Source organism: Vanessa cardui, chromosome 5 (genome assembly GCF_905220365.1).
Source record: "Vanessa cardui chromosome 5, ilVanCard2.1, whole genome shotgun sequence".
Taxonomy (NCBI): domain Eukaryota; kingdom Metazoa; phylum Arthropoda; class Insecta; order Lepidoptera; family Nymphalidae; genus Vanessa; species Vanessa cardui.
In genome coordinates, this window is record NC_061127.1 from 7222859 (window position 1) to 7250806 (window position 27948).

Genomic DNA, 27948 nt, shown 5'->3' on the forward strand with positions numbered 1-27948 from the left:
CGGTTAGAATATCTAAAATGTCCCAAGATACAACTTTTTAAGATATCGTCCATATTTACCTTCCTCTACTCCATCTTGAAAAGAATCTGAGTTATAATTTCAATGTCTTTTTGAAGATTTTTTTTTTAATCTGTCAAAAAAATTCCATTAATGTCTATGTGAAAATTAAAATCTATCCCAAAAAGTTCACTTAAAAATTAAATTAAAAAACCTATATCTTGATAATTACGAATTACTTTTATTTAGTGTATCATTGTTTTTTGTAACTCTAAGTTAGGTTACTTTATCGCCGCACTAAATACATGCTACTGATCTTCCCGGTATGATATTTTATTTCATTCGAATGTGAAACTAGGCGTAATACAAACATGAAATTCGTTATAAATATGCAATGATATCCGACGCCTGTTTCATATGCACCGCTTTAGTCGAAGATCACAGTGGTCAGGTACTAAAACGGTAGGTAATAAAATAAACATTCACCGTCGTCAGTACATCCAGAACTGTGGTCCTATATAGACCGAACAGTAGGGAAAAAATGTAAGTCAAACTTGTTTTATTCAATAGTAAACAATAAATAATACGTTCATTTTAAAATGTACCTCAATGTTAAATAGTTATTGTATTTCATAAGTTAGTCGATAAGACGGTCGACTTTTAATATATTTTTATAGTTTAGAGTAAAAGGGAAACAATGTCCTGGACTAAAGTCGTAGCCATAACGGGATGTGATAGTGGCCTTGGCTGGGCTTTAGCGGCTCGGATGGCTAGAGAAGGAGTAATTACTGTGCCGGGTAAGTACTCTTTATGTAGTTAATAAACAAGTAAGATAATGTGAGAGATATTTTAAATATACCTACAAACAAACGCTATAAACAAATAATTTAAAGTATCATTAAATATTTAAACGATGCTTGTATAATATTAATACTTGTTTATTAAAGTAAATGCAGAATCTTCGGATCATGATACAATAATGTGATCAACATTTTTTATGCGTTTGCTTTGATTGTTTGTATTTTATTGCGTTTTTTTTTTTTTTTTTAATTCCGATTGTCGAAATTAGTTAGTTCTAGGTATGTGATTGAATTATCATGTAATTATTTAATCTTTCTATAATAATTTATGTAATGGTTTTAGGAATGTACAATGGAACTGCCACTGAAGCTTCGCAAGCACTTAAAAATCTTTGCGCTCATCCGTTTAAACTAGACGTTACAGATTCTAAAAGTGTTCACGAATATAGTGATTACGTCAAGAGTATTGTGAAGAACAATTCAAATTACAGTAAGTTAAAACAAGTATATAAATATTGTAAATCTGTAAAAAAGAGTTGCATCTCTGCGCTAAATAATATTTGCAATATATGGATTTTTTTGAATAGACGAGGGATCTGTATATTAAACATTTACGCATTTTGTCGCATCTGTATGCGATCATCCGTAAAATGACATTGACAATTCATATACTGATTACGTCAATAGATCTTGTGACATTGGCGAAATAATCTGTGCCCTCATGGCACAATTAAAAACCAAAAAAATACTCGAGTTTACAGGAAAGATTAAAATTTTTAAGATGTAATTATTTATTTCATAAGTATATTAATTAGGAAATAAATGGAGCTTCCAGGAAAGGCACAATTTAAAAAACTACTTCATATTATTTAAGTTTAAATTAATGACCTTGATGAATTCAACAGGGACAGCCGTGATACCATAATTATGTCGATTTATGTCTATGTAGGGTCCATGAGAAGCCGGGTTGGGTTACTATTTTAACATATTGAAGGAAACAGATGTTCAAAGAGGGTCGTCCTTACCAAATTAACCAACTCTTAAGCACTCTTTATTAATACACACCGTATCTAAAATCGAAAGAGAATGAACTATTTTATTATTAGTATGCAAAAAATATATTTCTACCGTAAAACCGTTTTGTCGTTTCAACCGAAGCCGATGTAAATATATAACGTGTGTTAACCTTTACGGCAAAAAATTCAAATGTTATCACAGAGTGAATATCAATATGAAAACTCTCATATTCGAATTTAAACGAGTTTTTAAAATTTGGTCGAGAATTACGTATATCGAGCATCACAGTTTGGTTATTTTTGTGAAAACGTAGTTGAAAATCTTTCGTTTTATTTTTTTAGAGATTTTATAATAATTTGTTTCGTACTTGAGTGCGGAAACATCGCAAAGAAATACATGTTTCGAAAGAACTTTTGAAACATGTATTATTTATATCCAACCCGCAGTTGAACAGCCTGTGAGGACTTCTAATAAAGAGTTTCTACGCGGACGTTTTTTTCACAAAACATTTTATCATTAAACTAGCAACCCGCTCCGACTTCGCACGGCAATGCTGATGTTAAATATATTACAGAATGTCAGGATCGTCCCTGCATTTTAAAACAGTAACATCTTCGAAAATATCCAACCTAAAATCATTTCGAAAAATAAGCCATTATTTCTCGTAAAAACTAAAGGATAAAAATGTTTATTGAGTGTTAACTCTAAGAGATAAACATATTATACTGTGGACTTTTAGTGGACCTTTTTAAGGTGTACAATACTGCAATACATTATTTTGATCTATCTCCTAGGGTTCAGGCGGCGCAGCGTTTGCAATGTAAGAACATAAAATTTCTTTTTTATGACACAACATCAGAAACATCTAAGAATGACAGTGTTAATCTACTATATTATGCATTTAAAACTCCCTGTTGAATTACTACATATATTAAAAAAAAACTTTTGCATAGTTTAAAGATTTCAGTAGGTATACACAGCAACAATGTTGGCGACTTAGGTTTAAAATATGTACATACCTAATAATGATGATGATGAAGAGGAGACAGGCCCATTACTATTTAGCACACTCAGTCTTTTTTATAAGCATATTCATTAAATACGTTATAATTACTATACGGTATTCAGAATTATTAATTAGTAAACAAATAAATTAATGATTAATTTACTACTTTGTCCCTACTGATCGAATATTACTATTCACACACGATGTTTTAAATTCAATTCATTTATTTCAATTAAGCAAATTAATAAATTAACAAACTTTTATATTGTCCTTTTAGAATTATACGCAGTAATAAACAACGCTGGTGTAATGACCATTGGTGACTACGAATGGCACACGCCACAAATCATTGAAAACACAATAAACGTCAATTTACTCGGAGCAATGAGAGTGGTTTCTGCATTTTTGCCTGATTTACGAAAAAGTGCGCAGAGTGTAAGATTATATCATTATACTTTATTTTAGTATTTAAGGTTAAGTAACCCAGTAAAAGTAGATTTTTTTATTTCTAGTACATATTTGCCGAAAAATATCATATTAAAAATTCCATTTTTAAATAGCGCACAAAAACGCTACTTGAACAATATGGCGCTGCAATGGAGTTGGTGACGTCACTTTCCTGTATTTTAATCTGTGGTACATATAGTAGAAAAACAAAGTTTACAACAAAGTGACCTCATCATAAGCCCGGCCAATCAGGAGCGTTTTGTGTCAAACGTTTGAAAAAATGCATTTTTATTTATGGATTTTTGAATAAATTATGTATTATTTTCAAGTTTCGTTGGTAAATAACCATTTTTAAACTCATAATATACACTGATTAAATAATTCACAATTTATTTTTCGCATTGTCAAATGTTGCAGTCTCTTTATTCTTTAACTCGTTGCGTATGTATGTAATATTGAATGAAGACGAGTCGATCTATTGAATTGCCTTTGAATAGATTCTATTCGTTCATTTGTTTATCTTTATGATTAACAATAATTAATTACCTATTCGATTGGAAATTGCCCTTTATAATGCGTACAATATAAACGACAATTTCCAAACGTTTAGTTATTATAAAATGATAGCTTTATTAATTGTTCTTATTTAATACGTCATTAAAATGGTACTTCTATCGTGAATATGCAAACCATATCGTTTTGACATATTCACCTAACCAATCACCCATTTATAATATTAGTAAGAATAGATAAAATAATTACTCTGTGGTAGCACTTGGTCCCGTCTGGTCTTAGTACGTACTGCCCATTTATCATATATTCCAACGCCAAATAGTAAATGTAATATCGTTATGGTGAGTGAGCCAGTGTAAATAAAAGCAAAAGGGACTTCTTAGAACGGTTAATATTCTTTTACAGCGGTTATGTTTTTTTTATGGTATAGGTTGGCGGACGAGCATATGGGCCACCTGGTGGTAAGTGGTCACCATCACACATAGACAATGACGCTGTAAGAAATATTAACTAATCCTTACATCGTCAATGTGCCACCAACCTTGGGAACTAAGATGTTATGTCCCTTGTGCCTGTAGTTGCACTGGCTCACTCACCCTTCAAACCGGAACACAACAATACTGAGTACTGTTATTTGGCGGTAGAATATCTGATGAGTGGGTGATACCTACCCAGACGGGCTTGCACAAAGCCCTACCACCAAGAAATTCCATCTATCAGGTATTCTGATCACAGTAATTATTTTATATGAAATATGTATGTTTTTTAATATTATATTTTCAGGGTGTAAAACCTCGTATTATCAATGTAGCTAGCCATTGTGGCTTACATCCACTTCCTGGATTTGGTCCCTATAGCGCTAGCAAAGCTGGTGTCTTAGCCTGGACACAAGCCTTACGTATGGAATATCTACAGGATGATTTGAAAGCTCTGACTTTTATACCAGGTATTTAAAGCAAACCAAAGATAATTAATAATTAATCTATATTATAATATTATAAATGTGGAAGTAACTCTGACTTTCTGTCTGTCTGTCTGTCGCTCGTTCACGACCAAACTCCTGAACGGAGTTTGATGAAATTTGGTATGAAGCAAATTTGAACTCCAAGAAAGGAGATTTTGGAGGAGGAGATAAGGTATATTTTTGCCTAACACTTGACAAACAACATCCTAAAACTCGAAAGAAGCCGCCGTCGACTCCAAGTTAAAAATATTGCAAATAAAAATGAAATCAATCATTCATAAACTATTTTATTTTTATATAATACATTTGCAGGTGGTTTCGTCGGCTCTAGCAATTTGTTAAAAAGTCAATTTCTGAACGGGACCGCAATGCTGGAACACATGAATGAAGAACAAAAAGCTTTCTATGAAAAGAAAATACGAACCTTGAATAATTATTTAAAACAAGCATCAAATAATACAAGATTCGATTCCCTAAATGATGAAAATATTATTGAAACCTTTATGAAGGCTCTGACTGATAATAACCCCAAAAATATGTACAAAGTTGAATCATTACGCTATAAATTTTATTACAACTTATTTAAGTTACCTTTGCCCGACATAATACATAAAAGCCTTATTAAAAGATTTCTTAAATTTCCTGAAATTTAATAATTATGATGTATTTCTTTTCTTTTGTTTATCATATTCATTATTGAGAAAGAAATATTTATTATATAATTGTGAATCATTAAACACGAATAGAAAGTAGTGAAGTATTTAAATTGAAGACAATTTATGATTTAATATGATTACCTATATTTTTAATATGAGTATACTTAATTTTATTATAATTGATCGTTATTTCATCTGCTAAGTGTTTTTTTTTTTTCAAAAATAACAGTTATTGTAACTACATTATATAATCGTAAATCGATTTTACTGAACTCTCAAAAATATTTTGAATACGTAATTATTTTTATAACATTTTTGTTTATTATTGAAATGACTACTGTACGTACTTAACGCTTAACATATATTATATTATTTTACTATACAGTTAAGGCTAGTATTTATTAAATTGGTGTGAAAATATAAACTAAAAATAACATACCTAATTATATTTAAATTTCACAAGAGCCAGTCTATCGAAAATCTTTTGTTCAAAATTAGACTAGAACAACTTCATTCAATTAAATATAATTGTGCTTGATGGACTAAATATAACCTTTTTTATTTCAATTGTTGAGAAAATACTCCATTACACTACTGAGTTTATTGCTCGGTAGAATCTTCATTACGAAATTTTCAAAAGAGCTTCTCAAAGACTATAATTTTGATTCTAGTACTATTTGATTAATGATTAAAGTCCATTACACAATGAAAAAAATAAGATATAAGAGATAAGGAATAAGGAACAAAAAATAAGGAATAGCACAGCAACCAAAACACAATAGGCGATAGGCTACAATAGATAACATAAGAATATCCAAAAAATAATAATAACCCAGAAATGGTCGTGAGCTTATATCATGACACACAGACAACCTTTGGTGATCTAATTAGTAAGAAACTTAGTAACTAGTACTAACTTAGAAAGAAAAAAGAAGGATTCATCAATAGAAAATGTTCTTGTCAGCTTTAAATTTACATAAAAAGCTTAAGATAATTTTAGTTTCAGAAATATACAATTAATACAATTTTGTATTTTTTAATAAATAGTATGACTACGGAACAAACATGTAAGAAAATATATATTATGAAGATGTATTCAATTTTTTATATAATATTAACTGAAGTACACACAATTACATAAACAAATAATATATGCGGAGTTTTATAAATCAAACAAGAATATTTGTATTTTAATTTTGAATCTAAATTTTATTAGACAAAATAATAAAACTAAAGTTATATGACTATAATTTCTTAAATTCTAATTCAAAGCTTTTTATAATTATATTTTTACTATTTATGTAGTTTCAGCGTGTACAAATATGTTTCATTTTTTTCTTGTCCTATTTGTAACACCAGGACACAGATTATATCACAAAATGAACTATTTTAAGGTTGATAACTCCAACGGTCCGTCAGTTTCAATTTATTATTTTTATCACTGTCAAACTTCAAAGTCAGTTGTCAATATCAAACTGTTAACTAAAATCGTGGTTTAGAGTTTACAATTCAACTGAAGATATATATTATTTTGAAAAATAAACGTGACGTTCCTCATGAAATCATTAATATTTTTTTGTATATGGTATATTCCTGTATAACACTTATTGCTTACGATGGAAGTACAATTTGGTCCAAATGCTATTGACGAGCCGGTAAGTTACGCTTTATTTTAAAACTAGCACCAAACTTTTTAATACAAACAATTATTAAAAATTTCAAAATAAAGTTATTTTGTTTTGACATAAAACCTTCATTTTACTTACAGAGTTTGCTCTACAAGCTTCAGCGCAAAATCGAGGTGTTTAATACCAATAATCCTTTGCCAAATCGTGGATACAACTTAGTAGCTTGCACCAGTAGATATGGCATAGTATTTGTAGCTTCACCCAATGCCATATTATCGGGTAAGACATGACGATCATTAAACGTAGTTCATTTATTTTTCATATAAAAAACTAGATTGACCTATCTTTTAAAAGTTATTGTTAACAAAGTGTATTGTTTAATAGTTTATTCTATGTATTTTCAGTATATTATCTGCGAGAATTGATCGACAAGGAATGTGAGCCTCAGCATTTATCTGTTAATCTTCAAATAGAGCCTAGCCACATTGCTGTAAACTGTAATCAAGAATGGTTAGCTGTTATTGGTGGGCAATCGCTTCTTGTATATAAATGCATGGACTTCCATAATGCAGTAAGAAATTATTCATATTAAATACATCGAAAGATACCTGAAATACAATAAAAGATTACAATTAGATTTATTTTTAATAATGATTAAACTAATAAGAAAATTTATTTTCTCATTGTGAGTAGCTATCTCTATATAGACAACAGAATATATTAGCTAAACATTTTTATTACTATGACCTACTAAATATGTATTATTTAATTTGGTTGTTCTGGTGAGACACCAATTCTACACCAACTACAAATAAAAAAATTCTATTTAAATTACTATACATATTTTTTAAATGCTAAAAAGGAATGTTTCAGAAGACATTATGCAAAAATTAGTCTTGATAACAAAGAATTATATCTAATTAATCAAATATTTTATTTAAGAAACCTTAAAGAAGATAATATTTTGTTGCAGGATATACAACCATCTGTGTCGATTAAATGTGACGTACATCCATCAACATTTGTGTCAGCATTACAATGGAATCCATGCATACCAGATACATTAGGGATTATATACTTTGACGGCACCTTACTCATAAGCCAAGTCAGCACTATGCAAGTGAAGAAAATACAATCAAATGCAAGGTACAAATTAAAAGTATTAATAGGTAGCATCTTATAATATGTTTATTACGGTATATTGTAAATTGACATTATAAAATAAAAAAAAACCTCCTGAGTTTCTTTCACCGGTTCTTTGAGAAGTATATAATACTTCAGACCTGAGGGTCTGAAGTATTATATTTCAAACCAGTGATAGATTTTCGACAATCAATAAGAAAGTGTAAACACTTCTATTTTGAATGAAGGTGTTTGACTTTGACTTTAATAGAGTAAGATCTCCAATATATAATATTTTAGGAGTTATATTAAATGTAAAATAATTTATGGTGCCTTATTATGATTACCAACATGATTTACTTATTTGAATATGTTCCGCACAGCTTGCTACTATTTCTTGATTGTAGTAATTGTGACAGAAATCTGACAAGAAGAGCATGAAAGAAAGAAATGGTTTATTTGTCTATAAATAAATTTGACTCAGTGTCTAGTTATAATATATACACAAACAGTAATAAGAATTATGCACATACTGCTGCATATATTTATTATAGATTATGTATAAATTATTTAAAAAAAAAAAAAAAATGTTACTGTGGCCCACGTCTCCCAAGAAGACGAATGAAATCCAGCGAAGATCTGCTGATGTTTAGTATAAAATATAAAATGCCAAAATTTTTAAAATAGAATGTAAAAAAAGGCACAGGCATCTGCGAGCCTGTTGATGTTGTAAATAAATAAAATATACACAAATTATTATTCATGGTCTAATGCTTTACTTGTATTTTTCTTCTAGATGTTTATGCTGGAGTCCTAAAGGTAAACAGCTTGTAACTGGCAACAATGACGGCACACTCACTCAATATAAACCAGACTTATCTCCTATGAAAATGGTCCCAACTCCGAAATTGTTCGAAGGAAATCCCGTTGAAGCTTTAGCTATTTACTGGATCTCCACTTACCAGTTTGCTGTGGCATATAGAAATTCATCTGATAGTAGTCGTCCAGGTTTGATATTTGTTTTTACAAAAAAATTATTGATTTGTGTATCAATGATAACTTCATCTCATTTGTTATTTTTTTTAAACTAGCACTTCCAATCTTTCTATATATTAATAACAATTGTGACTGCATACTTCTACTGAGTAAGAAAAAATTAAAAATTTTGTTATTGTAGTCTATATAAAAATACTCAACTATTTCTTACAGCTGTCACAATAGTAAACACTCCGAAAGGCGGATCGCCCTCCTGTTATAACTATGACGATGTTTGCTACAGCATGGGCTCCAATAGACCGTGGTATTATTATCTACAAGGACTCGCCCAATGGTAATTATATACATAACAAATCTTATTAATATTCTTAGCATTCTTAAACTCTCCAGAATAAATAATAAATTAATTGTTAATTTAAAAGCATGGAGCTAATACTTGGTTGCTTCCATCACTATGTAGTTTTAAATGTTGAAATTCTTCAGTTCTTCTCAGTAGAATCTACATGCCAAACCGGTGGTAGCTTTACTTAATATATTTTATTAAATGACCATTCAAAAGTGCTTGTAAAAGCCTACTTGAATAAAGTATATCTTTATTTGAATTCAGATATTTTTGAAACATATTGAATAATAACATTACACCAATTACTTATTCTATTATATTATGGTTAATGTACTGTTTCTGAAAATTTTATTAGAGTTCATATACTTTTACAAAAAGTATTATATAGCAGACATTTCTAAAGATTAACATAATATTTTTTAACAGGAATATAATAATTTCATCATCATCAAATAGTATGGAGATAGCGACACTATCAACCACAGATGGATCGAATTGGATTCAATGGTGTCAGGTAAAATAATTATAGTTATATTGGTGTTGGAATACCATTAAGTGGTACCTAAAAGTAGTTGATAAATATAATTTTTGTAGACTGATGAAGCAAGACCTGAATTACCATTGACTGATAAAAGGCAAGAAAACTACCCCGTCGGTATCTGTATTGACACAGCTGCTATTCATCAGTTACCTTGGGGTAAGTTCTAGAATGTAACTAGAGCCCAAACAATCATTGTTATAAAACGGTAAATAAAGGGTAATACCTTCATGGAATTATTTAGTACTTTTATTTAGAAATTTAATAAATTAAAAATGAGTTTAAAGTAAAACTAAACTCGAAGATTTAGTTGAGATTTCCACAACAATATTTAAAATAAGCATCATAATATATTTAATACTTTTTATTTAATAATTTTTTTAGCACTACATGTATAGAGCTGTTTTTTTTAAATCATAAAATTGAGTTTATTAATTTCATTCAGATTCTATAAAGTTATTTAAAATTTTGAGCTGAGATGGCCCAGTGGTTAGAGCGCGTGCGTCTTAACCGATGATTGCGGGTTCAAACCCAGGCAAGCACCACTATATATATGTGCTTAATTTGTGTTTATAATTCATCTCGTGCTCGGCGGTGAAGGAAAACATCGTGAGGAAACCTGCATGTGTCTAATTTCATCGAAATTCTGCCACATGTGCATTCCACCGACCCGCATTGGAACAGCGTGGTGGAATATGTTCCAAACCCTCTCCTTGATGGAAGAGGAGGCCTTATCTCAGCAGTGGGAAATGTACAGGCTGTTACTTTACTTTACTTTTACTTTACTTTATTTATAATTTTAGGAGAAAACGAAACTCTTCCACCGATGCCTCTACTCCACGTGGTATCTCAAACGGGGCTATTGTCTATTTTCAATATTGTAAATCTAAACAAATCGGCGCCTCAAATATGCACTCCGACTCAACCGATTGCCTTACCAGCGGCTGCTTTAACAAGGTAAATAACTATATAGTCATTTAAGTCACAAGGAGACAGGTGAATACATAATGCTAATCTGTCTTTAAATCGTTTGATTGCTTAATAAAGGAATTGTTGCACTTAGTGTTTTCTAAATTTTTATTTTCTATTCTTTATATTTTATAATATATTGTGAGGCTAATAGGCATATTTCGGTTCCTTATATTTACCGGCAAGTGGTCACTTATAGGGTCGCTGTAAGAAATGTAACGATTGATGAAATATCATAGAAACTAATTTACGGCCGTTGTGCCTGTAGTTACACAACCCCACTCACACTTGAAACTAGAACAAAATAATGATGATTAATCCTTTTAGAAATATTCCTGACGACGTGCCGTCCCAACCTGAACCGCCACCAGTCGTCGCTCAACCGAAGGTAAATATAAAATATATCCTTTAATATATCATATAAAGTAATAATTTTTTTATGGAACATTTTATTAAATATTTCACAATATATATTATAATTAAGACTTTTTTATAGAACGAAATAATAACGTGCTCATACATGGACCAGATTAGAAATATTATACATAATATAATATTATCACTTTAGGGCAAAAAAAAGAAAGCACGTAAACTTAACGCTGGCCTGGGTTTGAGCAAAAGTAGAAAAGAGCAAGAGCAAAGTAAAATATATAAATTGCAATTGTTTATTAATTTTTAACATCCTATCATGATACAATTCTCTCTCTCATTTCTCATTTTATTTTAAAATTCTAATACCTTTTTAAACTTAAAATTGATCAAATTTTGATTGCTAGCATCGTTGCAACGAGTTTGATTGCCGATCAACCTCCTTTAATTCATTATCAATCCTTACATGCTTGTATAGAACCTACTTAATTAATGAAACATTTTTAAAACCAACAGCCACAGATTATACAACAGCAACCAATGATGCAATCACAGCAAGTTATACAACAGCAGCCAGTTGTACAATCGCAACCAATTATACAACCGCAGCCGATAATACCGGAACCTCAAAAGCAACAAACGGTTATTGCACCCGTGAAGGCTATACCACAGCAACAAAGTAGCCCGTCATTCCTACCAGGTTAGATATCAATAGTTAACTGAAGTACATTCATACACACGCGTCTAGTACGACACAAATTAGATGTAGCATCGGAAAATGCAATGATATGAAAATAAAACCGATTACTGCCGATTTACACAACCAATAGAAATAGCTCCCTATCGCGCCATTCGACGCTATTCGTCCCTATAGATTCACGCGTCAGAGAAAACAAGTGCATGTAAATCGACGCGTCAAATTGACGAATATATTAGGTCATATGATATTACAAGTTATTACGTTTGTGCAAAGATCATATTCGCATGAGAAATAAATATTGATAATTTGGGATGGCATACTCAATTCGGATGTGATCGGTTTTTACGAAATTTGCCGATGCGACATCTAAGTCGTGTCGTACTATACTTACATACACACGCACACGCACGCACACATACACACACGGACGCCCACTTACGCTCACTCACTTAATTTCAACACATTTACAAAACAAAGACACATACGCGCACGCACGTACACACCCACACTCACGCACGCATACACATATACACACTCACACATGGATAAAAATACATATAAAACATCAATACATAATTTAAAAAGCTGTTAAAGTAATTTCCTGTTCATAGCTCTGTCAAGCAATTAGTATTAGTAACTAAAGAAAATGTTCTATGTTATCAGGAGCCAGTTTACAAATGACTAAAGAACCAACACCGCCTACTGTTGCGGAACCCCCTATATCTGTGGTAATGTATACATATTATTTTTAGTATGTAAATTTAATGTTTTGTAACTTAATTTGAAACCAGTGCCACACAACCGATCTGAAATTTTGCACTTACTTTTTGTACTGGTGGCAAGCTGTGACAATAGATTTTAAAAAATGTCATATATTATTTATTTTCGAGATTTCTTATGATTGAACATACATTCTGTTAATAAAAATCCGTATGTAAAAAATATTAAGTAATTTTTTTATCGACGTAATGAAACAAAAAATAAAATTTATAATGGTAATTCTAGCCTCAACCAAAGCCAAGCGTCCAAGCGCCGAAGCCCCAAGCGTTTCCATCGCCCGAAGTAAGCGCCGCTCTGAAATCGGAACAGGAGAGAATCAACAAAGCTAAAGCGAACCAGGAATTGAAGAACATGCTCATCAAGGAAGTGAACGACTTTCAAATGGAATTGTACAATTTTATGAAAGTCACACAGGAGAACCGAGATAAGGTATGCAGTCATATCTTAGCTATGCTATGCTATATTTCGTGTTGTTTAATTTTATTCCGCCGTTCGTATAAGGTTCGTATAACGATTGACAATGACGTCATTCCAACCTCCCTACGCTGACGGCATTTAACATGACTTTGTATTTTTTAAATGCTAAAAAAGTGTAACTTCTGAGTTTCTTGCCGGTTCTTCTCTGTAGAATCTACTTTCCGAACCGGTGGTAGCTTCACTTATTGTAAAATGACGATTCAAAAGTGCTTATAAAGCCTACTTGAATAAAGTTTATTTTGATTTTGTTTATTGATCCGGTCTGACAAGAGGCACCCATATGAAGCTCTACTCTGGACCAATAAGAGGGCCCAGTATCACTCACTTTGCTTCATTTAATTCCTCTCCACGCTCGTTTATAACGTGAAGGTTATTAGGGACAACAACGTACATACCCTGAAAAAAATGAAGTAAGGAAAGTTTAGGCAAGAGTATAGATAAAGATAAAGTTAGACGATTTTGGACATTACATTTGACATTGACGCTTAAAATAATTTGTAATATTTGATATTTATTCGTGAAAGTGTATTGTTCTAATATAATCTGTAATATTTATTGGTTCGACAGTTGGGAAGTACAATAGTACATAGTTACCAACTATATTAAGTAGTTGATGTAAATCAAATGATTTTAATCCTTACAATTCTAATATTTTAAAATGATCTAATATTATTACTTAGTTGTAGTTTAGTAGTGAAAATAAGTCGTTGTGTTATTATTTAATTCCAGTTTACACGAGACATTCAGTCGATAAATTTGGACGTGGAAATGAACATGAACACGGAGACATTGAGAAAAGAATGTGATATAGAGGACTTACGTGATAGTGTGACGCAGCTTAAGATGGAACTAGTCCGCGCATGCGCAGTGGTCGCCGAGTCGAGGACGCAGGCCGAGTGAGTCGTCTCTAATTTAGTTGTTTCAATGAACATTTAATACATTACTTTATTAATTAATTGGTTTACTTACTTTATTGTAATTTAACGCCGAGCATGATTAATAACGCATTTGAAAGTCTTTAGTAGTGTTGATCTTAATTTGAACCAATAGTTGGTCCAATTATGCTACTATAAAAGTAAAGTAACAGCACGTAAATTTGTCACTGCTGGGCTAAGACCTCCTCTTCCATTAAGGAGCGGATTTGGAACATATTCCACCACACTGTATAGAATTTCGATGAAATTAGACACATGCAGGTTTCCTCACGATTTTTTTTCTTCACCGCCGAGCACGAGATGAATTATAAACGCAAATTAAGCACATATATATATAGTATTACCCGCCTGGGTTTGAACTCGAAATCATCGGTTAAGATGCACGCGTTCTAATTACTATACTACTTGATAATTAAATTGTTATTTTTCTTATAAAGAGCGAAAGATCAACAAGAATGGTCTCAAATGGATCCGCTAACTGCAAAACGAATAGCATCTGTAAAGAAGCTATCGTACTACGTCCAAAATCAGCTGGATCAAGCACTTAAAGCGCTCGATCACAAATGGAACGAGAATGATGCAAAAGATCAGTTTAGCAAGTAAGTAAACGTACCGTAATATTTTTTTTTCTAATTAAACAGTTAAAACGCTTTCTGTGTTTCCATTTTCGAATCATAAATTTTCCCACTAGTATTATTTACTTCTGTGTGTTACTAGAAAATATTTGCCTATTACACACACGCACGCGCACACACAAACACACACACACACACACACACACACACACACACACACACACACACACACACGCAAACACAAACACCTGTATAGTCTCATAACGTACTAAATATTATTTACCTCTGTGTGTTACTAGACATTAACACGCACACAGACACCTGTGTAGTCTAATAATGTACTAAAGATAGTCTTTTTTAAATGCAGACCCGGCGAACGAATGATTCGTCCCATACTAGACGACGTATACCAGCCTCTAGTGAAACAGCAGGAAATACTGTGTCGTCAGCAAGCTGAGCTCAAGGCTTTGAGGAAAACAATGAACGAATGTAATTTCACACCAATGTTTAATTCGACCTCTCTCTTACGAAGCACGCCTTTTAAAAACAAGTAAGTTGTCTTTAATATCATTGTAATCGAAGTTATGCATTTTTTTATGGTATAGTTTGGCGGACGAGCACATGGGCCACCTGATGGTAAGTGGTCAACATCACCCATAGACAATGACTTATACATCGTCAATGTGCCACCAACCTTGGGAACTAAGATGTTATGTTATCCCTTGTGCCTGTAGTTACACTGGCTCACTCTCCCTTCAAACCGGAACACAACAATACTGAGTACTGTTATTTGGCGGTAGAATAACTGGTGAGTGGGTGGTACCTACCCAGACGGGCTTGCACAAAGCCCTACCACCTGTGATGCATGCTTGTATTATTTAAAGTTCATACAGTTTATTATAGACTTGGTGGCTTCCTGAGATAGATATAAAATGTAAGTATGTATATTGTTGGTAACTTAATAGTTTGTCTTTATGCAACGCTTTTTATATTACACTGTTTCGATTTTATTTGTGAGTTAATTGTAATATTATTTCTGTCCTGTTCCAAGGTTAAGCATTATCAAATAAAAGAGTATGAAAGCGTATACGGAACCAATAATATAATTTATATATTATATACGATTTAGAAATTATTATTATATATAGCTTATAAGTATCACATATGCATTAAGTATTAAATTATGGAATTACTATTGTCTTTATTACATAGTAAAAAGTTTTCATAAAAAAAATTCGATAACTAATTATTAGACTAATTTTTCTTTTTTCATATATTTTAGAGACCCTCTATCAAAACTCACCAAAAATATTCTAAACATGAGTATTGTACCACAAAACAAATCGAAGGAACGATTACTCAACTCCCAGAAGTTGGACGCACTTCGTGACATGTTATCGAACCATAAACCAATTAAAATTAAACCGGTCAACCTGGAAATAACACAACACCTGGAAACACTGAAACAAAGGTACGCAAAGAGTGTTAAAGAAAAGGAAGAAAATAAGCAACAAGTACCAGTGAAAATAGAACCCAAGGAAGAATTTGTAGCGCAAAAAGGTACGTTGGTTTTAGAGTACTAATACATTTTTTGTCTTTTTAAATCTAATAGAAAAAATGTGTGTTATACATTTTGACGACCTCCATGGTCGAGTGGTGTGTACACCGATTTTCAAGGTTACGCCACTCTGAGGTCCCGGGTTCGATTCCCGGCCGAGTCGATGTAGATTAACATTAGTTTTCTATGTTGTCTTGGGTCTGGGTGTTTGTGGTACCGTCGTTACTTCTGATTTCCATAACACAAGTGCTTCAGCTACTTACATTGGGATCAAAGTAATGTATGTGATGTATAATATATGTATTACTATATATTACTATATTACAAACATTGAAGAATATACAGATCTTGTTATAATTATCATAATCACTATTAACTTATTTGATTCGAGCTTTACACGTGCTATAGTAAGATTAAAGAGGTAACTGTTCTCTTAAGATATGAGTGTTAAGGCTTTTCTCAGTGGGAAGTTTCTAATAAGTATAAGCCGCGCAGGTGTCTTACTCGCTTGGACACTTTAACGGCGAAAATATTCACAAACCCCTTTCACGTATAACGTGTAATCCCGTACTGATTTATAAAGCGACAGAGTTCTATCACGATTTGCGCGATATAGATTAGCTACAGTACAGAAACAGCCTGCAAATTTCCCACTGCTGGGCCAGGGCGGGGGGCCTTTGATGAGAAGGTTTAAGGAGCATGTTCCACCACGCTGCTCCATTGCGGGCAGTTGGATACACAAGTGGCAGATTTTCTTTGAAATTAAACACATACAGGTTTCTTTACGATGTTTTCCTTCACCGCCGAGCATGAGATAAATTATAAACACAAAATAAGCACATGAATATTCAGTAGTGTTTGTCTGGATTTGAACCCAAATCGGTTAAGATGCACGTGTTCAAACCACTGGGCCATCTCGGCTCTAAACGAACTAAAACGAGAAAATGGGCAATTCTATTCAAATTACTAGAAAATTTATCGCTATAATTCCATAAGCTTGAATTTAGATTACATAGAAAATGAAACGTGTAGGTACTGTCACGTTGTCAAATAACTTTTATATATTACAGATATCAAAAAAGAAGAATCGTTGGAGAAAAATCTAAAACCACAATTTCCATCGTTCCCTCAAATGCCGATGAAGACGGAACAGCAAAAACCTTTTACTCCTGCTCTCAATACACAAAACTTCACTCAGAATTTATCAAATATGCAGCCAATGAAAAGCGAAAGTAATATATTTATGTCTCAAAAGATCGGAGCTCCCACTGCATTCGCTTGTGAGTTAAAGATTTGTATTAAATAATTGAATAAGTTAAGACTTTTAAGTTACATTCTTCTATAGTATAAATGTGAAAGTTTGTAAGGATCGATGTATGTTTGGTTATCTTTCACGAAAAAACTACAGAGCGGATTTGTATGAAATTAGACAGTTATATAGGTTATAAATCAGAATAACACATAGGCTACAATTTATAGTTATTTTATTTTATTTGGTCTTCATATAACGATAAATATCAAGTAACCATCTAAAGCCCGGGTGGCACGCTCGTTATTTAGTATTTTAAGCTACATCCAGTTTAGAATGTAGATTCTTCTTATAAGTCATAGTAATAAACTGTACTTAGTCTATGATTTTTTTTATTTATATCGATAACTTTTCAATTGAGAAAATTGAGCTTAAACACATAAGTTGTATATTGTTAAAAAGTTAACTATCCTTGTGATTTGGTATTCCAGATGATAAAACATCTGATCAGGGTTTCCATGACGTCATGAATGTTTTACTACCTACTAGTAGTCGCCCGCGGTTTTGCTTGCGTTTTAGGGTGTCAGTTGACATGTTTTAGGCAAAAAAGAAGCCTATGTCCTTTCTTTTGAGTTCAAATTTGCTTAATAGCAAATTTCATCAAATGCGGTTAAGCGGTCAGACAGAAAGACAGAGCCCAAGGTCCATTTTTTTTAATAAAACATTCAGATATACTATATCTTTAATTTAATAAAATTGAGCAGTTTTTGTATATTTGTTTGAATGTATTAATCTTTGTAGCTTCAGAACTTATTAGAAATAATATATCTGCAATAAAATAAGATAGCCCAATGTTTGAGGAAGCTTATAGGCTATTCGACAAAACTATAGCTCAGACAGAAAGACAGAGTTACTTTCACATTTATAATATTAATATATATTTCATAAATTTCAATTGTGTGTATATATTTCGCATTAATGTGTAGCATTGTTTTTAGATGCACAACCACAATCAACGACATTGGAATCCAAACCGGATGTAGTAAAGGAATCACCCATTGTTACACCGTCGTTCACGCCATCGACTAATTTGAAACCCGTCAAAGCTGCTGGTGTTGCCAGAACATTATTTACTGATACTGGTAATATATCCCGTTAACACTAAAACGTCATATTATTCATTGTTGTTAGATTGATTTATATTTCGTAAATATTTGCAATGTAAGAAAAGATTTTTTTATCTGGTGGTAAATTGTTACCACTGCCTAAGTGACCCATTTTCTCGTCCACCAAACCATACCATAAAAAATCAGCAGTTCAAAGCAGCAGTTTAAATTAATAATAGTATAATGCCCAATGTTTACTATTGTTCACGACAAGGAATTATAATTACTTTCATGATAATAAATACATAAATAATAATAAATATAAATATGAAACAATGTCACATACATTACTCTGATCCACATGTAAGTAGCTGAAGCACTTGTGTTATGGAAATCAGAAATAACGACGGTACCACAAACACCCAGACCCAAGATAACATAGAAAACTAATGGTAATCTATATCGACTCGGCCGGGAATCGAACCCGGGACCTCAGAGTGGCGTACCCATGAAAACCGGTGTACACACCACTCGACCATGGAGGTCGTCATGATGATATAATTTTGATCGACATAGATTTTCTGCGCTCAAATGTGTGCGTAGTGCGTAACATATCCCAATTCCATCATTTGTCATAATCAATTCAGAAGTTATGTATTATCTTCTCGTGCCAGTAATTACAACCTCATTTATCCCTTATACCAAAGCACTTGAACGTCGAAATAACTTATTCCTATATTTTTACTGATATTATCATTTTCTCAATATGTACTATTTTCTAGATTCAAAAGAAAAACCATCCGAATCACCATTTTCGAAGCCTCCTAGTCAAGTAATCGATCAAGCATCAGTGCCACAACAAAAAGTGACGCCTGCGACTCCAGATACAAAAAGTTTATTAAGAAAAATGATACTCAAAAATGGCGCGGCCGCCGCAGAGAGTACGCTGCAACCCGCTGAACCAAAGAACGACGCTAATACCTTCATGGGACAAAATATTTGTTCGCCTACTGCGTTCAGCTGTAAGTAAAAATTAAATTAATATTAAACACCATCACATACATTACTCCGATCGCAAAGTAAGCGTAACGTAACTAATGCACTTGTGATATGGAATATCAGAAGTAACGGTACCACAAACAATAACCATAAAACTTCCAATTGATAAAAAAATATGTTTTGGTCAAACTGAACAATAATATGGCATAGTTGCGGACTTAATTTTGATGCGTCTGTTCCATGATGCGATTCTTCTTCCCAAAACATCTACAGCTTGATAAATGACGTAAAAATTAAATTGTTTATACCAAAAATATAATTTAAAAGAAATCGTCGACATGATATCGCGTTGCTCTAAAATATTTTTTCTATTTTAAGAGTTACATTTAAAATTATTCAAAGCTTTGGTATTACACATACTGATTAATAACATCTACATATAACAGAGGCGGGTGTTATAAGTTTAGTGGTTTTAGATAACTGTGACACAGTATATTCTCATACTTTAATTTGTTCCCTTTGATTTTTCAAACATAGCACACTCAACATACTGAATGCTTATTTTTAAGTATAACATGTGATACTTAATTATTATCTACTTAATTAATAATGCATGTAGAAATTCAGTATATATAACTCACATATGAATTGTGCTTGTAGTTTCAAAACCACCGGCAGCTGTATTCGCTTCAAAGCCCACTAACATATTCACCAAGATTCAGAGTCCAACAACCGAAGCAGCTATTACTTCGCCCGTTAATCCAAAATCTGATGAAACAGGTGAACCAGAAGCTAACACAGCTTCGAAAGTTGATAAAAACAAAGCAGAGAAACCGATAACGAATATGTTCAGTTTGAAATCACCGTTGGTCAGTAAGAATCAAAACGTGCCCGATGTCTTGAAAAGCAGCAGCCAAGGGTTCGCATTTGGTAAAGCTGAAACGAAAGGTGTCTCTAAGTCAGCTGAGGATAAGTCTAAGGAAAATGTTCCAGAAAAACCTAAAGAAAACATACAGCAGAAACCGGTGACTGAAAAAAACGAAAATGAACTGAAACCCAATCTAGCCGCAATGACCAGCAAACCTCCAGCGCAGTCTGTTATAATAGGTAATTTTTTTTTATTATGTTATTGGTTGGCGGATGACGCGTTACCTGATGGTAAGTGGTCACCACCGCCAATAGACAATGGCTCTGTAAGAAACATAACCATTCCTTCCATCGCCAATGTTCCACCAATTGTGTTAACTAAGATGTTACGTCCCTTGTGCTTGCAGTTACACTGGTTTACTCACTTTTCTAAACCGGAACACAACAATACTGAGTACTGTTGTTTGGCGGTAGAATATCTGATGAGTGAGTAATACCTACCCAGACGGGCACAAAGGCCAACAACGAAGAGTAAAGATATTTTATCTTGAATTTGATTTATGATTATGTGTATTAATTACATGATGACAATTTTATATAGTTGACCTCAAGAAGCCTGCTGCTGAAGCTAAAGTGGAAAAAGTATCACCGTCAATTTTTGCCGGGACCACAGTCTCACCACCTCCCGCAGGTACCATTCTACCGTTGTGTTGTTGTTGTGCTTTAAAAAGACAGTTTGATACAATTCTGACGATACTGTAATACTTGTTGGTTAGTCAAATACCAATAGGCTATTTGACAATACGAAAAATAAATTGTGAATTATTGTAATCAGTGTATATTATGAGTTTAAAAATGGTTATTTACTAACGAAAGTTGAAAATAATACTTAATTTATTCAAAAATCCATCAATACAAATGCACATTTTCAAACGTTTGTCACGTGACACAAAACGCTCCTGATTGACCGGGCTTATGATGAAGTCACTTTCTTGTAAACTTTGCTTTTCTACTACATGTACCACAGATTAAAATACAGGAAAGTGACGTCAACGACCACATAGCAGCGCCATATTGTCCAAGTAGCGTTTTTGCGCGCTATTTAAATATGGAATTTTTAATATGATATTTTTCAGCAAATATGTACTAGAAATAAAAAACACAACTTTACTGGGTTCCTTAACTTCTACTAAATAATATAAAATGGATTTAAAAACCAGTCAAATAGCCTATTTAAGTATTCAATAGTGAGACCCAATCTACCAATTGTTGTTAATATTGAACCCTATTTTTACAGTTTCTAAACCGCAAATTGAACCAGTTTCGCCGGCAACTGAACAGGCATCCGTATTTAGTGCATCTGTATCATCTACATCCGTAGAAAACTTATCGAAACAAGTTACAACTACCACAGCGTCTAAGACTCCTGTATTCGGACAAGATGCCGACCAATCATCAAATGTTATTACTTCAAGCACACCTAAGCCATTAGAAGTTAAAGAAGTTAAAGATGATTCCCAAGTAGAAAACGCAAGTCCATCAGATAACGTGGCAGATGATGCTTTCAGTGCAACATCAACAGAATCTGCATTTAGTTCGTCAACTACTTTAACTACAACAACCGAATCCAAGCCAATTATCTTTAGTACACCCGCGACAACAGCTGCGTCTGTGTTTTCAAGCACCCCGCAAGCGTTTACGTCGCAACCGCCAGCGTTCGCGTCTAATGCCTCTTCAGTTTTCGCATCCGCTTCAGCCGCTGCATTCGGACCCCAAACCACTCATGCATCTATATTCGGTACAGCAACATCAACATCGAGTATATTCGGTTCAACGACGTCTTCGTCTATATTCGGTTCGTCCGCGCAAAGCTTATTCAGTGCTGCAGCTTCGAAATCTGTATTCGGTGGCACTCCAGCATCGACTACACAGAGTATATTTGGTACATCACCGACCACAACTCAAGCATCTATGTTTGGAACGAACCAGTCTGTATTTGGAACGTCACCAACAGCGAGTCCAGGTTTTGGGACTCCATCGACTCAGGCATCTATATTTGGAACTCCTCCACCAGCGACACAAACCTCTGTGTTTGGAACACCTACGCAAACAACACAGGCGTCTATATTTGGAACACCGACGGCGGTCACTCAGGCGTCCATATTTGGTACACCAACTACTACAGCTCAAAGCGGATCCCTGTTTGGCGGCGCCGAGTCTAATTTGTTTGCGAGCGCAAGTATATCGACTACAAGTGCACCTTCGCAAACTAGTGGAGGAAATATATTTGGATCGTAAGTTTTTTATTATACATAATTTAATCGAGTAGTATGTGCACCGGTCCCGGGTTCGATTCCCGGCCGAGTCGATGCAGAAATTTCCTATATTATCTTGGGTCTGGGTGTTTGTGGTACCGTCGCTACTAGCTACTTAATTGGGATCAGAATAATGTATGTGATGTTGTCCACTCATTTAATTCTTCTACCAAAAACTTTCTGTCCATTTACCTTTGCCTATCACTGCGAGGTAATTTAAAAAAAATCTGTTTTGATTAATATTAGCAAAGCACTATTAGGGCTATATTCATATGGCATGAAAAATAAATCGCACCCCCGGGATTATTCTAAAACACTGCTGCAATACAGGTTATTATAAATATATTCATATTTGATAGTATCAAATTATATGTTTAATTATATACGTACATATTATTTACCTTTTTGTTATATTTTATTTGTTAAAATTATTTAATTCAATTAATTGTTATGTCGTATAATTTTTATAGCAAAAAAAGACTACTGAATAATAATCCCATTTTTATATTACAGTTCATCAAACTCAGTATTTGGCAGCAGTACAGCAAACGTATTCGGTAGCAAGCAAGGTTTCACAGGTTCGAATCCGACCGCGGCAAGCATTTTTAGCGGAGGTGGAGCAGCCTTCAGTCAGAAGCCGGCCACCGACTTCTGGAGCGGCGGCAGTACTAGCGCGTTTGGATCTCCTGGTTTTGGTAATACATTCCTATTGAACATTATATTATTAGGAAGTAAAGAAATCGTCCAAACTTAGTTTTTGAAAGAGTTATTATTTTTTAAATAATATTACAAATAGTATTGTTTTGGTCTGTTTACGCATAAATAGATATCTAGTAGATCCTACGACTTCGATCGCGCACGTTTTGAACAGGTCCAATTTTTTGAAAAATATTATAAATAGTTTTGTTTTAGTCTGTTTACGCATAAATAGATTACTATTTAGTACTACTAATGAAGTAGTTAAATAGTAAATAGATTACTAGTTAGTACTACTAACAAAGTAAGTACTTCGCTCGTATTTTATGGGTTGTTCGTCAGGTGTTAGACAAAAAAGTAGCCAACATGCCAATGCATTCACTTATTCGATTCTGTCGCTTGGCTGTGAAAGAGCAACACATATACACAGTCAAACAGATATATTTACTTTCGCATTTATTGTTTTAAATATGAATGTTAGATTTTATGCCTTATCGATATACAACCGAGTGTCGAAAATCGAATTAATTATTTTTTTATGTTCATGCTATGATAATTGACAAGACTGTAGAGCTTTGATAGGATATAATAAATAATTCCTTTATTTATGAGACTTATAGTTCTTGAATTATTGCATTAGGTCAACAACAACCAACGACCCAAGCGTCTTCAATATTTGGAAGTTCAGGAGGTAGCTTCAGTGCCACTTCCTCGCAGCCATTCGGTAGTCCGGGACCATTCAGCGGTGGTGAATCTAAGTCTGTGTTCGGGTCCCCTCCCCAACAACAGACAGGTATTTTTATATATTATATACAACAACAGCCTGTAAATTCCCACTGCTAGGCTAAAGGCCTCCTCTCCCTTTGAGGAGAAGGTCTGGAACATATTCCACCACGCTGTTCCAATGCGGGTTGGTGGAATACACACGTGGCATAATTTCTATGATATTTGTCACATGCAGGTTTCCTCACGATGTTTTCCTTCATTGCTAAGCTCGAGATTAATTATAAAGACAAATTAAGCACATGAATCAGCGGTGCTTGCCTGGGTTTGAACCCGCAATCATCGGTTAAGATGCACGCGTTCTAACCACTGGGCCATCTCGACTCATATTATATATATTACATTAAACAAGTACGTAAAATGGACCACTTGATGTTAATATTATTTATTTGAAACATAATCTTGATTATTTATTATGATTAAAAAATATCTAACAAAATAGTTTTATTCCTATTTTTCTAATTGAATATATAAAAAAAATATATTCGTTTTTTTAATAGACGGATGGAAAAGTGGTAAGAGTACCATCGCCTATAGATTGATGCTGTAATAAATATTAATAAATAAAAGTCTAAAATGATAATTTATTTATAGCGCCGGGAGCGTTTGGAGGATCACCTGTATTTGGAACGAAGCCAATGTTTGGAGGACAACCCAGGTGAGAATTGTTTATTTTAATTGAATGAAAAATAAAACTACTAATTTCATGTGCGCATCTAGTGCTTTTTTGTCGACTTCGAACAAAGTTAATATACAACGGTGAAAATACAAATAAAATTAGCCGGTTTAAATTTCAAAATAAGAAATTTCTAAAAAAAATTATATTTCTTTATCATCACTACATAATATAAAACAAAGTCACTTTCTCTGTCCCTATATCTCTATGTATGCTTATATCTTTAAAACTACGCAACGGATTTTGATTCGTGTTAAATAGATAGAGTGATTCGATATGCTTTTTTTTGTATATAATATCATAAAGAAACATATGTTTCTAATGTTATATCTTGAATAAACAAATTCTGCAGAATATATGTAGTATAAGTATTACAGTCGCTAGTACGTAATTAAATAAACATGTACTCGATGTTTTTTAGGTATATGTACTGAAATATATTATTTATTTGCAGTTTTGGTTCTCCGGCGTTTGGTGGTTTCAATAAGAGTCCGAATAGTGGATTTGGCGCACCGGCCTCATTCGGCGGCCCCGCCCTCGGCGCGCCCGCCTTCGGAAACACGTCACCCAATAAAGGCTTTGGAGGCTCCTCACCCAGTGAGTATTGCTGAAAATTATATGACGCTATATGACAGTTGTTCTATTAACTATTTTCTCATTTATAATGAATACTCGACATATTCGTATTAGTGTCGAAATATCGTGTTGATTTCAATGGCAGAACGAGTTAGGTGAATAATCAAATTTAATAAAATGCCGTGTTGATTAGAACAGGAGGAGTTTGGTAAATAAACAAATTTAATAAATTAACATGACAATATCGTTGGTCGAGATCTAAATAATCTGTAACGTTTATAGACTAGTAGCCGCCCGCGGCTTCGCTCGTGTTTTAGGGTGTTGGTTGTCATGTGTCAGGCAAAAAGTAGCCTATGTCCTTTTTTAGAGTTCAAGTTTGCTTGATACCAATATCTATCAAATTCGATTCAGCGGTTTGGTCGTGAAAGAGAGACATACAGACAGACAGACAGAGTTATTTTTACATTTATAATATAAATAACCAAAACCCTAAAACGCAAGCGACTACAAGTAAAGAAATAATACCGTAGACTGGCAATAAAGTCCAAATGTTAGATTTATAAAGTAACTGTAGGGTACAGTATGCCAAACGCTTCGACAACACACAGTATGCGCAAGAGACACGTCAGCTCTCGCCAATGGCTCTCGCTCATACCGTGAGCACGAGACCATCTTAATAAATATTACCATAGTTATTATTTAAATACATACACTACAGTAACCATCCCTGAATAAATTTATACATCGGGGATTTGAAGTAATTTAGACATTTCGTAACAGACTTCGGATCTCCGACGCAATCGAACGCGACCTTCGAGAGCCTGGCGACGCAGAACACGCTGACGTTCGGCAACCTGGCGCAACAGTCGGGGCAGGCGCCGCAACCCGCGCCAACCTTCAACCCGTGAGTATCGCACTACGATAGAATACCATAACAACAACAACAACAGCCTGTAAATTCCCACTGCTGGGCTAAAGGCCTCCTCTCCGTTTGAGGAGAAGGTTTTGGAACATATTCCACCACGCTGTTCTAATGCGGGTTGGTGGAATACACATGTGGCAGAATTTCTATGAAATTTGTCACATGCAGGTTTCCTCACGATGTTTTCCTTCACCGCTGAGCACGAGATGAATTATAAAGACAAATTAAGCACATGAATCAGCGGTGCCTGCCTGGGTTTGAACCCGCAATCATCGGTTAAGATGCATGCGTTCTAACCACTGGGCCATCTCGAATACCATAATACCTACTTTAAAACCAATACTCCATACTCTGTACCAATGGTTTGTTGTAGACCAAATATAGCACGCATTTAAAAATTAATTATATTTTTAACTTTGCCGTTTCATAAGTTTAAATATATGGTAAAAAAATACTTTAGTAAAGAAGGCATATTATTCAATACATTATTATACAGACGATAAAAAAGCGTAGAATTAATAATACTTGTTCACTTTCCAGGCAGGATATATTACATACATATATAAATGTATTTAACTAACACGATTGTATTTTTAAATGTTGAAAAAGAGTAACTACTGAGTTTCTTGTCGGTTTTTCTCAGTAGAATCTACTTTCCGAACCGGTGGTAACTTCACATAATATACTTGTTTGAAGGTGACATGAGTACATAATAAAATAAGTCTCCAATAAAAAGATTCACGTGTGAAAATTATCGGCTAATATTTATATTTCATTCACAGATCGCCTTCATTCACGGGTTGGCGGGGCTGATGATTGTATTACAAGGAACGCGCTGCGAAGAAACAGCGGTGAATGGACTGAGGAATGGAAATAAAACAATTGAACGTGTTTAGAACATATTATAAAATATTTGACTTTAGCAAAAACCGTAAAACGATTCGAAATTTAAATTGTGTAACTTATTTTTTGTAAAGAAGAAAATTTTGAATCAAGCTTTTATTCAATATAACTGATTGTGTTACCAGTAACAAAACTATTAAAATCCTCAGATGAGTTTATAAAAAAAAATACATAATGTTTATTTTTTGGAAAATTCTTATGACCACTGACAAGTTGAAGGTGGTTCAATGAAAAAAAATACACTTTCGTTTAAATTCGGAAGAGCTAAGTTTCGGAAAATTGTCGAAGCAATTTAGCAATTCGCTTTCGTCAAAATTCGACACATGACAACGCAGTCGAAGCCGCTGGCGACCACTAGTTCGAATATATATTAATTACATATTATATTTTTCTCCACTAACGAAATAATTGATCGTTCTTCTTGACCTAAGATTAAGTTTATTAATAAAAGCTTGAATTGTGTTTT

The 27948-nt window shown here is 33.4% G+C and overlaps 2 protein-coding genes across 4 annotated transcripts; both read left to right on the forward strand.

Annotated features, from left to right (window-relative positions):
- Positions 1 to 457: 457 nt before the first annotated feature.
- Positions 458 to 5502, forward strand: LOC124529956 (D-beta-hydroxybutyrate dehydrogenase, mitochondrial). The gene is made up of 6 exons (XM_047103913.1): positions 458 to 540; positions 675 to 794; positions 1141 to 1287; positions 3098 to 3255; positions 4564 to 4726; positions 5057 to 5502. The coding sequence occupies exons 2-6, from the start codon at positions 695 to 697 to the stop codon at positions 5395 to 5397; spliced, it is 909 nt and encodes a 302-aa protein (XP_046959869.1). The 5' UTR covers positions 458 to 540; positions 675 to 694; the 3' UTR covers positions 5398 to 5502.
- A 1335-nt stretch (positions 5503 to 6837) lies between these two features.
- LOC124529665 (nuclear pore complex protein Nup214) lies at positions 6838 to 27584 on the forward strand. 3 transcript variants are annotated; one of them, XM_047103504.1, is made up of 29 exons: positions 6838 to 7055; positions 7169 to 7307; positions 7433 to 7599; positions 8002 to 8174; positions 8947 to 9158; positions 9360 to 9480; positions 9916 to 10003; positions 10084 to 10186; positions 10831 to 10984; positions 11324 to 11384; positions 11882 to 12065; positions 12729 to 12793; positions 13071 to 13274; positions 14052 to 14218; positions 14695 to 14856; positions 15200 to 15382; positions 16115 to 16392; positions 17461 to 17670; positions 18638 to 18781; positions 19528 to 19767; positions 20525 to 20851; positions 21213 to 21302; positions 21909 to 22905; positions 23440 to 23621; positions 24263 to 24415; positions 25000 to 25063; positions 25536 to 25678; positions 26438 to 26561; positions 27362 to 27562. In XM_047103504.1, exons 1-29 carry the CDS (start codon positions 7017 to 7019, stop codon positions 27390 to 27392), a joined length of 5205 nt encoding a protein of 1734 aa, XP_046959460.1. In that variant the 5' UTR covers positions 6838 to 7016; the 3' UTR covers positions 27393 to 27562. The 3 variants fall into 3 exon arrangements, with proteins under 3 accessions (XP_046959460.1, XP_046959458.1, XP_046959457.1); XM_047103502.1 differs by having other exon boundaries at positions 12732 to 12793; positions 20405 to 20851; XM_047103501.1 differs by having other exon boundaries at positions 6839 to 7055; positions 20405 to 20851; positions 27362 to 27584.
- The last annotated feature ends 364 nt before the right edge of the window (positions 27585 to 27948 follow it).

What these genes read in the sequence shown, in the direction of transcription:
- LOC124529665 (XM_047103501.1), top strand. Translation starts at nt 7,017, where the DNA reads ATGGAAGTACAATTTGGTCCAAATGCTATTGACGAGCCG. An exon ending in CGGAACCCCCTATATCTGTG is followed by an intron (nt 12,794 to 13,070) that starts GTAATGTATACA and finishes TGGTAATTCTAG; the next exon opens with CCTCAACCAAAGCCAAGCGT. An exon ending in CCCGCGCCAACCTTCAACCC is followed by an intron (nt 26,562 to 27,361) that starts GTGAGTATCGCA and finishes TTTCATTCACAG; the next exon opens with ATCGCCTTCATTCACGGGTT.
- LOC124529956 (XM_047103913.1), top strand. Translation starts at nt 695, where the DNA reads ATGTCCTGGACTAAAGTCGTAGCCATAACGGGATGTGATAGTGGCCTT. An exon ending in AGGAGTAATTACTGTGCCGG is followed by an intron (nt 795 to 1,140) that starts GTAAGTACTCTT and finishes TAATGGTTTTAG; the next exon opens with GAATGTACAATGGAACTGCC. An exon ending in AGCTCTGACTTTTATACCAG is followed by an intron (nt 4,727 to 5,056) that starts GTATTTAAAGCA and finishes ATACATTTGCAG; the next exon opens with GTGGTTTCGTCGGCTCTAGC.